The sequence below is a fragment of the Triturus cristatus genome, chromosome 1_2 (genome assembly GCF_964204655.1).
Source record: "Triturus cristatus chromosome 1_2, aTriCri1.1, whole genome shotgun sequence".
Lineage (NCBI taxonomy): Eukaryota > Metazoa > Chordata > Amphibia > Caudata > Salamandridae > Triturus > Triturus cristatus.
Window position 1 is genome coordinate 352,934,255 of NC_140580.1, and position 10,615 is coordinate 352,944,869.

Consider the following 10,615-nt stretch of genomic DNA (forward strand, 5'->3'; position numbering starts at 1 on the left):
TGGACTCAGCAGGCAGCCACACATTTCCTACCACCCAACATTCCCTGAAGTCTCCAGAGAAAAACTGTTCCTCATGTGTGTGGGTAGGCCAAGTCCCCGTGACACGAAAGGGCACCAAATGCAACGTAGAGACATCACATTTTCTAGCTGTGGATTTTGGGACCCAGCTCAACCGACACCTAGAGAAACCCACAAAAACTATCACATGTTTGAAACTAGACATCCAGGGGATTCCAGGGTGAGGTGACTTGCATGGCTCTCATCTGTTTTTTTTTAACCCAGAATCCCCTGCAAAGCTCACACCTTGTCTAAAAAACAAATTTTCCTTCTATTTAAATCTGTGAGGAAAAGTCCTGGAATCTGCAAGCAGCCACACATTTACTACCACCCAGGTTTTTCCCAAGTCTCTTAAAAAAATGATGCCTCACGTGTTTGGGTAGGCCAAGGGCCCGCAACATAAAAGGGTGCCAATGCAACGTAGACACATCACATTTTTTCACTGAAAAATGATGTGCTTTTAGCAATGTGGGTAGCTGTAGATTTTGGACCTCAGCTCTGCCGGCACCTAGGGAAACCTACCAAACCAGCCCATGTTTGAAAACTAGGCACCCGGGGGATTCCTGGGTGGGGTGACTTAAGTGGCTCTCACCAGGTATTTTACCCAGAATACCCTGCAAAGCTCAAACTTTGCCTAAAAAACATATTTTCCTTTCATTTCTGTAAGTAAAAGTCCTGGAATCTACAGGGGACCAAAACATTCCTACCACCCAGCATTCCTCCAATTCTCCATAGAAAACTGGTGCCTCACTTGTGGGCCAAGTGGCCACGACAGGGAAGGGCCCAAAACGTATTGTGGAGACATCACAATTATCTATCACAAAACAACCTTCTTTTGCATGGGGTGCTCCTGTGTTTTTGGTCCCAGGCTTGGCAGCCATCAAGGGAAACATACAAAACCCACACATTTCTGAAAACTAGACACCCATGGGAGTCCAGGGAGGTGTGGCTTGTGTGGATTGCCCAACTTTGTCTTACCCAGAATCTCCTGCAAACCTCAAATGTATCTAAAAAGTTACAATGTCCTCACATGTCTGTGTGGTAAAGTTGTGGGATCACACTGTTCCTACCACCTAGTGTTCCCCCTAGGTCTTCTGATAAAAATGCTACCTAACTTGTGCGGGTGGGTCAAGCACTCCCAAAAGGAAAGGGCCCAAAACGTATTGTGGAGACATCAAATGTCTCTCATGGTGGGTCATTGATTGTCAGTCCCTTAAAAATTGAATCACAGAGTGGCTGTTTTGTGGGTGTGACAGCAGATGCATATTCCTTGGCAATGCTGCTAGAATTTAACATTCTGTACTCCATAAACCTGGGACCCATGTGGGCTGGGGGGATATCATGATTTGAGATTTTCATAAATGCCATTGAGGAGAAGGCGTAGTTCGTGGAGTTTTGCTACGCGGAACTTTGCAAAGTTACAACAAATCTCCACGAAGATCCGCGAGTGACGGAGTGCAGTGCGAACTGCAGTTTGTGCTGGTATTGCTGCAGCAAGGGTAGAAATTACACCCAAGCGGCAGCTCGCGCTCGCGAACTTACCGTTCGCGAACTTACTATTCGCGATCGCGAGCGGGGTAAAAACTCTGCGGCATATCGCGAAGCAGAGTTTTCTGAACTCCGCGGAATGCAGAAAACTCTGCAAACTCCACAAACTCCACAAACGAAGCGAAGCCTAGAATGGAGGGCCTTCTGGTGCACTGCCTGGGAGCAGGCACTCACGTTATTGTTTCTGAACTCTATGGCACAGATTCTGAGACATTTTCCAAGTTGAAGGAAAGTTTGATGAAGCATTTCTTACCACAGAAAAGCGTGGACTACAAATGGGGGGCAGATTTACGAGAAAGTGACGCATCTGTAGAGATGCGTCGCTTTCCCTGCGCCACCCTGGGAAACCCTTGCGCCGCCATGGATGCGCTGTATTTACAATACGGCGTACCATGGCGCAAGGATTGTCAGATGAATCAAAAATACTGATGCATCTGTTGGGGCAAAAGTCACACATTGCTGGAATCATGTCGCAAGCACGATGCAACTCCAGCAATGCATTTTGAGGCCTATTCCCACTACACTGCTTCACTTCTTACACCTGCTTGAAGCAGGCGTAAGGTTTTGATACAGTGGCGTCCTATAAATGACGCAGTGAAATCTTGTAGATTTCACTCCGTCACTTTTACGAGGGTTTCCTGCGTGGGAACGCCCACCCTGCATACATTATACCTGACGCAGGTATAATGTGATGCAGGGCTTTACAACATGATGCATCTCCCTAGATGCGTCACGTTGTAAATTGGCCACATTTTTTACGCCGCCGCTGTGTCACACACGTGATGCAATGACTGTGCAAAAGTGTTGCAAGGGGCTTGTAAATCTGCCCCACAGTTTTTTCACTCTATGTCATATTCTCAAGGGAAAATGTTGGCTCTTTGATTATGGTAGGGAATATCAAAGCCAAAATATCAATGGGTCACACTATCATGACAATAATATAGAGGGGCAAAATGTTGAAGAGGTAAGTGTGCAGAGAAAGGTATCGATTTACAAAACGTAACTTCACATCTATGTACTCTAGAAACATATCTATACCTATATCACCAAGGTACATTTATGTAGAGTTACATATAAAAAATCTATACAAAGGTATCTTTCAATATTTTGTCCCTCGATATTCTGATCACAATATTGTGACCCGTCAATATTCTCATACCAAGCTAACTCTGTTTTTACATACTTGATAGCATGCATGAAAACCGCAAACATGAAAGTATACCTGTGAAGAAGCACCGAAGTCTCAAATCTTTGCTGCGTGCGAGTCATCTGCATTTTGAAGGCGACATCTGCAGGAAGTAGAGGATATCACCCGTAACCAGCTTCAGTGATCTCCAGATGGAGGCAATGAATCTCTAAAGCTATCCCAGGACAGTGCACGTTGGCCTGGCAAAATACCACAACATGTGTGCCCCAGGCGTGGTAACTAACTCTGTTCACAAATGCATGCTCTGCAGTAGCGAGGAATTGTAATGACTAAGGAAAAAAAGGGTACATTGCAGCTGCAGGATTTAAAAACAACATTGATGCTTTAGTGGATTTGACACTTAGGGTCCTATTATGATGTCGGTCGTAAAGGCTCCGACATCATAGGTTTCACTTTCGACTGCTGTTTTACAATGATGGTGGTCTGAAGTGAATGTGGCCGGTCATTCCGGCTGGCTTCCGACAGGCTCAAGGAGCCCGTCGGCTTCTTGTAACTGGCCTGTAATCCCTTCAAGACGGTGTTTCCGCAGTCGGGTTTATGATGTTGGCTTTCCACAGGCTTTCCATGTTGAACTTTCCAACATGGAAAGCCTGTCAGAAAGTGACTTTGGGGTCCCCTAGCGAGGCTCCCTTCTCCCTGCAGACTCTGGATGGGGTCCGAGGCGGCACCCATGTTATCCCCCTGTTAATCCCTGCACTGTGTGGCAGGCCCCTTGAAGAGCCTGCCAAGTGGTGCAGGGATTAACAGAAACTCCCATTTCTGTATGGGAGCTTGTGCTGCGGATGGTTTATGGCCGCAGTACAAGCTCCCATAGAGAAATAGGAGTACGCGACCGCACCATGTGTGGTCGCATTGTCATAGCAGTGTCTGGACCGCTGACCGGAGGTAGATTGGTCCCGAGACCGCAACGGTGTTGGGCTGACGTGAGTCTGCCGGACATCTAACGAGGCCCATAATGTGCTACAGGATTCAGAACTAAATTAAAAGCATGGTTGTTTTTATTATAACATATCCTATTAAGAAGCATGATTTTTGGTGGATGGACTTTCTTTTTAAGGGCATTGACCGTCAGTCACACATTATAGTAATATTTGTATCCTTTTCATGCAAGAACACCATTTTTTGCAAAGTTATTTCAAGGCACAACCTCTTTTGCCTTTTCTTTAGTCCTGGTGGCTGTATCTCCTTCATCTCATATGAGACCAGCTCAACGTGGAGTGCTACAACTACTATTTTCTTGTGATTTAGAATAGTGAAGTTTCCGGGGTTAATATTGCCATCTGATTGTCACTCACTTATTCAATCCCAGGCAAATGGAAAATTCTTTAGGAATAAAACCTGAGACTGGCCACTCACAGATCCTAAAATCAGGTGCCTCAACCCACTAAACTCAATTTTCTGAGACTTGTATATGTGTGGGCCTAAGATGAGCATATCTTGCAACATTACTGAAAATATTCCTTTGTGTAACAGTCCAACAGGGGGGTCTTTCTGAGGATTGAATGAAAAATATTTCATGGACTCACTGTCATTTCGCAGGACTTTTCAGAAAATCTTGCATAGAAAGAGCCAATGCCTTCAAATTATTAAAATCTATGTAAACTGCTTTTTAGTGGTCAAATCACTCATTGCCCTTTTTAAAGATCTTTGTTAGAAGAATATAAACATTTTCAAATCCACTACAATATGTTTATTGTTATCCTATTTTCTTGAATTGGTTCTTAGGATAGCTCCGCCCCATTGTGAAGTGTTAGCCTGGCCCCTAAGAGTTGATGTGTTACGCCTCCCCCCAAATTTTGGGTCTAATTGTGTCCCTAAAGCCCACTCACTATTAGCTCTTCTGATGAGGCTCCTGAGTCCCACCTCTGCCACCCATCTATCTCCACAGCAGCCCTGCGGTTGCCCTGGTCAGTATGCTGCGGCAGTGTACACAATTACACCAGCTCTGATGATGCTCCTCAGTCACTGGGCTGACAGAACTGTAGATTCACACCAGCTGATGATGCTCCTCAGTCACTGGGCTGACAGAACTGTAGATTCACACCAGCTGATGATGCTCCTCAGTCTACTTTTAAACCTCACTATAGTGCAGTCAGCACTCTACATTTGCACAGCTCTGATGAAGTACCTGCAGCCCAGGGCCGCCAGTCATCTACCTTGACAAAGCTCTTGTGATGCACCTCTGGCACAGGGCTGCCGGTACTTTGTATTCACACAGCGCCGGTGATCCACCTCAGGCATGGCGCTGCCGGCACTTTGTATTCACACAGCTCTGACGATGCACCTCAGGCACAGGGCTGCCGGCACTTTCTATTCACGCAGCTCTGACGATGCTCCTCCCCCATGTGGCTTTCGGCAGTTTCCTTTCACTCAGCTCTGATGATGCACCTCACCCCTGGGTTGCCGGCACTTTGTATTCACACAGCTCTGATGATGCACCTCACCCCCGGGGCTGCCCGCACTTTGTACTCACACAGCTCTGGTAATGCAGCTCGGGCATGGGGCTGCCGGCAGTTTCTGTTCACGCAGTTCTGGTGATGAAAATGAGTGACGGGCAGGCGTAAGCCAAGGCGACCATCTCCCAAGGGAATTGATACTTATGGGCAGTGTGATCAATTGTCACAGAAATAAACTCATTTTTTATTTGAACGCATGTAGGTTGAGCGGTTAGTTAATGACACATGACAATGGGACACCGTATTGGGGAAATGGTTACCTCTTCGATTGTACTATGTAATAAATACTTTTGTTAACTGATCCTAATAATAATGTTTTCATTGATGGTGGTTCTGCTTTATATTTTAACGTGAGTATTCCCTCCTCTGATTTTGTTGTTGTAAAATGTCGTTTTTGTGTCCCTATTCCTATATGGCTGGGTCACTATATCGCTGGGCCCACTGCCTATGACAAACTCCTCTGTATGTCTTGTGCCTCTCACTCTTCTGGCAGCTCTGATCATCCGCGCTGCCCCTCCTCCTCTGGTGCCAGAATGTAATGGTGTTTGAAAGCTGGGTTCAGAGTAGCACGGAAAGGAGCAGGTATGTGTGAGACCGCCCAGATTGTGTCAAACACACTTTCTCTCTATCACATTATACACCTACAAGTCTAAGCCCGCCCTCTCTACCGAGTGAGTGAAGCCATATTTCACATTTTGTCATAGAGATCTATTTGCGTGACATAGCTCCCTCTTTCATTCTAGTGCCTAGAAGCACGCCTGCACATGCCGTCAGGTGTAATGTCCCGGGCAGCTCTGCCCCTCACAGAAGGACAGATTTTAAATATTGACTACAGAGTGCTCTGTTTAGTCCCCATGGTAATCTGGACGCCAGTGATTACTTTCTAAAACTTTAGTTTATTATTCTTGTTTATAATTCCGACAGAAATAACACAATTGGCACACCTTTCGACAGTTCCTGTGCCAGCTGCAAAGTCACTGTTTCAGATCGAATTGCGGTTAACAGAAATGGTTGACAGTGTCCCCACCCCTTGCAGTCCACGAGGGGAACATATTTATTCAGAGCAAAATTCAGCCATCGAAAGGAAAACAGAGAACATTTCATTTTATTCAGATCTGCATCTTTATTTAATCATGTTCACAGGTCAATAGCTTGCAACAGTGAAGAATCACGTGACAGATACACAATGTCACCGAAATGTCACAGCTGAGACTAGAGGATAACACAAGACAGTCTTACATCTAATAGAGGGAATGTCTTCGTCACAAGACCTAAATCCTGGGTTTCATTCTGTAGCTGAATGAGTTCCCACTGATAATCACAGCCCTACAAACATTGTAGAAGACCCGGAAGTAGTACATACTCAGTCACTGAGATACAAATCCATGGCAGGGAGTTCACTACATTGAATCTCTTTATAAAAGAGAAACACTGCATTGTGTAACTCACACAAATAGCGCCAAGACTGCTTCTAAAATGAAGACTTGGCACTAGTGAAAACTGTTACTCCCTTCCAATCAACAACAATGAATGTTAAACTTTGGAGAATACACAATATGTGTGCACATCGTCACATACACTTTGCAGGGATAATACACAAACCTCTCAAAGAAGAGGAACACACTTTACCTTCACAGAAGGCAGGGCTTTTAAATCATGAATTTCCATTTGAAAATACAGATATATCATCACTAATTGTTAAAAGGCATTTAATGTGCCTCTTGGAGAATGTATAAAATACATCACATTCAATTTTCAGAGACAATTCGGAATTTCTGAAGGTACAGAAACACTTTGTCTACACAGCACTTTATGATTAATTTTCAATAGAAAATACTAAATATCAAAATTGATACAAGGGAGGCCCGGAGCCCCTCATCACTCACTTCAGCCAATGAGTGATAATTACGTAATTTGTAACTTCATAGAAACACAGAAGGTAAACACACACTGCACGTGCACAAGGCTCTAATCTGAACCCCTCATATTACAGCACATCTATTATTCTCACAGACTCATTCATCTGCAGAATCACACAGTGCACTATATCCATCCTTTCAGGATATTAACATATTTGTACGTCAATCAACTTCTTGAAATGAAGTAAAATTGGAAAATTCCAGAGCGCCGCTAGAACTCAGGAATGAAAATAACGTATTCCAAAATATGCATCAAAATTCACAAAAGTAGGTCCTATTGGAGGCAAGAACTCTACATGACGTATGAATTTCTTGTAAAGAAACAGTTTAAAACATTCTGAAACTGAAGGCACATCCTATTAATTGCTTCAGTTAATTCTCTTCATTAATGTATTATATTATAGATGCTTACACCTAGATCCAGTGCTCAACAAATCTATGTTCATACAATATATACTGTGAAATCAACACAGTATTCGTCCAGCGCTTACCCTAAATGGATATAAGATTCACACTGTCCATCCTCTAAGGATGTAATAGCTGCACTGCCCATCCTGTGGGGATATAAAATTCATACACTGCCCATCCTACAGGGATATAATATTCACACTGTCCATCGTGTGTGTGGATTAAACATTAATACACTGTTCATCCTACATGGATATAATATTCACACTGTCCATCGTGTGTGTGGATTAAACATTCATACACTGTCAATCCTACATGGATATAATATTCACACTGTCCATCGTGTGTGTGGATTAAACATTCAAGCACTGTCCATCGTAAATGGATATCATTTTACTAATTGTCCATCCTGTAAGGATGTAATCGATCCACTGCCCACCCTGCTGTGTGGATATAATACTCACACGCTGTTTTATGAGGAAATAGCATTCTCACACTCTTCATCCTATGAGGATACAATAGTCACACATTGGCCATAACATGAAGATATCACATTCACACACTGTCCCTCCTGCAAGGGTATAATATACAGACTGTCTATCCTATGAGGATGTAATATTCACACTGTCCCTTCTGTGGGGATGAATGTTCACTCACTGTCGATCCTGTGAGCATATAATATTCGCTTTGTCCATCATGTGAGGATATACAGTCACGTACTGTTCTCCTCAGCAGGATATAATATTCACATACTGTTCATCCTATGAGGATATCCAGTCACTCTTCACTCCGCTCCTTGAAGTGCAGTAAACTCCCCCCTGCACAGTAGGGCGCGCTCCAGGCACGAGCATGAATATTCTCCCTCAGAGGGGACCGAGGCCTCGAAAGAAGTCCGAAGAAAAGTCCAGGCCGCGCTCCCCGCATTACCAGGGTCTCCACAGGGCTCCGGGGCTGTCCTGGGCAGGCTCTTTAGTGCTGCTGGGACCGGACGGAGGCCGAGAAGGACACACCGCCTCTGCTGCAGCCGCAGGTCTATGGAGGGCCCGCAGCAGCTTCGTCCGGGTCTCTGTGGGGGCTCCGTGGAGGGAGAGGAAGTGCAGAGAGTCCTGGAGGCACCTGGAGTAACCTTCACTGGAGGCCGCGGCTGCAGGGAGAGACGAGGGGTTAATATCTGTACATTTACACACCAGGGAGTAAACACACATAAAAAAAATCCAGTTACAGCTCTCTAGAAGGCTTTCCTCTGGTTGCTGCAATTGGTTTACAGGTAGTTCGGATACTCTTAAAACACGGGTTTAAGTTAAATGGCGCTGGAAATTTACATATTTAAGTCATAATAAGCTTGCCCCGAGTACCATCTCGATGCGACTATTACCAGTTACGTCTCTGCACTATCTAACCCCAGCCACACGCAGACAAACACAAAACTGCAGAGAACACCCAATGAAGTTTTAACCCTTCAAAGTACTGCCTCTCACCTGGTGCCGGTGTCTGCACGCGCCGGGCCAGGTACGTCACGGCCATTTCCAGGATATCCGCTTTCTCTGCTTTGGGCGGAAGTTCATGTTCCTCAAACTCTCTCTGCAGTAACATCTTCAGCTGCTCGATGCTGCTGTTGATGCGATCTCTCCTCAGCTTCTCCACCGCTGGCTTCCTCAGCTGCAGAGATAAAATATGGATTTGTTATTGTATTGAAACAAACGTATAAAGGTGTCTAAAGTCGATAAAAGGTAATAGCAAAACTTATAGTTACTTCAGTGTGATAAACAGCTCAATTAAATAATGTTAATTTAGAACTAGGGTGATATTAAAAGATCAATAAATACAGCCACTGTTGATAAAATATATTGGAAGTTCATTTTAAACGTGTACTTTTTGTATATACGAAAAACCTAAATATGCTTTTTAAATATTAATGTCCAGGCTCTTACCTTTCTAATGTGTCTCTCCTCGCGCTCCTCTTCATATTTCCTCTCGGTGCTGAAAGGCGCCATCTTGCCCGGTGTGGGGTGAAGAGCGGGGTCTCTGCAGTGAACCCACAGTGAGCTGTATCTGATGAGCTCTCTCCCTCCTGCCCTATTTATCCCCCTCCACCTGCAGGGAAATGTGTGGGTCTGGGGCTGGAGATAGGTTCCCACACTCAGTAGCCAATCAGAGAGCAGCAGGGAGTAGGTACAATAGAAGTGTGGCACATTACAAGATGGGAGGGGGGGGGGGGACATCTGGGACCCGGACACAAAGGATCAGCGTGTGGGAAAGAGCTGCCCACTAGTGACTAAAGTTATATGAGTCCTGACATCTGCCAGGAGCTAAGCAGTGTCAATAGCATTAAATTCGGGCGGGTGTGTCCGTAGCGGCACCTGCTTGGAGCTGTCCAGTGCTGAAAGCGCCCGCACTTGCCGCAGCACCAGATACAGACAGGTAGGTAAAGCACTGCATTGATGTGGTGTATTTTTCAGGGATGTAGTGTAGCAGCTCCTTGTCTGGTCCATGGCAGACACCTCTTACATTGTTTGTGAAATAATGAGATTCATATTTTGTTGGTCTTCCGACTGGGTTCCCCTCCCCACGTGCCTTGGTTATTTTGCTATAAAGCCTCACGTGCACCCCAGGTGTGATCCAAACGTGTAAACAAACACCTTTTTGTGTAATGTTTCCATTTCTAATTTGGGATTTAGAGATTTTCCGCACCAGTCGTCACTTTGCTAAAGTATCTGAAGACTGAACCATGGAACTGTGTTTATTAAATTCCCGTTTTTAATATTTTGGAGCCCTGGGGTTTTTTGTGGTTGCTTATTCCCCAGTGTGACATTAAATAGCCCCAGTGCCAGCCCCTCCGGTAGTAATATCCTGTCCCAGTTCTCGGGTCCGGACAGGACCAGCCATTGAGGCCTCACCGCTGCCACAGGCCGCTACCCAGATGGCGGCTGCAGATTAACCCAGGGGAGGGTCGGATTCCCTGGAGCCGGAGGCCTCTGCTGTGACACGCTTCTATTGTACCCTCTGAATGGGATGAATGG

The 10,615-nt window shown here is 45.1% G+C and overlaps 1 protein-coding gene across 1 annotated transcript; it reads right to left on the bottom strand.

The window, feature by feature from the left end:
* Window positions 1-6,466: 6,466 nt before the first annotated feature.
* Window positions 6,467-9,627, bottom strand: LOC146867319 (transcription factor HES-5-like). The gene is made up of 3 exons (XM_085614915.1): window positions 9,527-9,627; window positions 9,074-9,254; window positions 6,467-8,739 (listed from the first exon to the last, which is right to left on the bottom strand). Exons 1-3 carry the CDS (start codon window positions 9,587-9,589, stop codon window positions 8,519-8,521), a joined length of 465 nt encoding a protein of 154 aa, XP_085471041.1. The 5' UTR covers window positions 9,590-9,627; the 3' UTR covers window positions 6,467-8,518.
* Window positions 9,628-10,615: the final 988 nt, after the last annotated feature.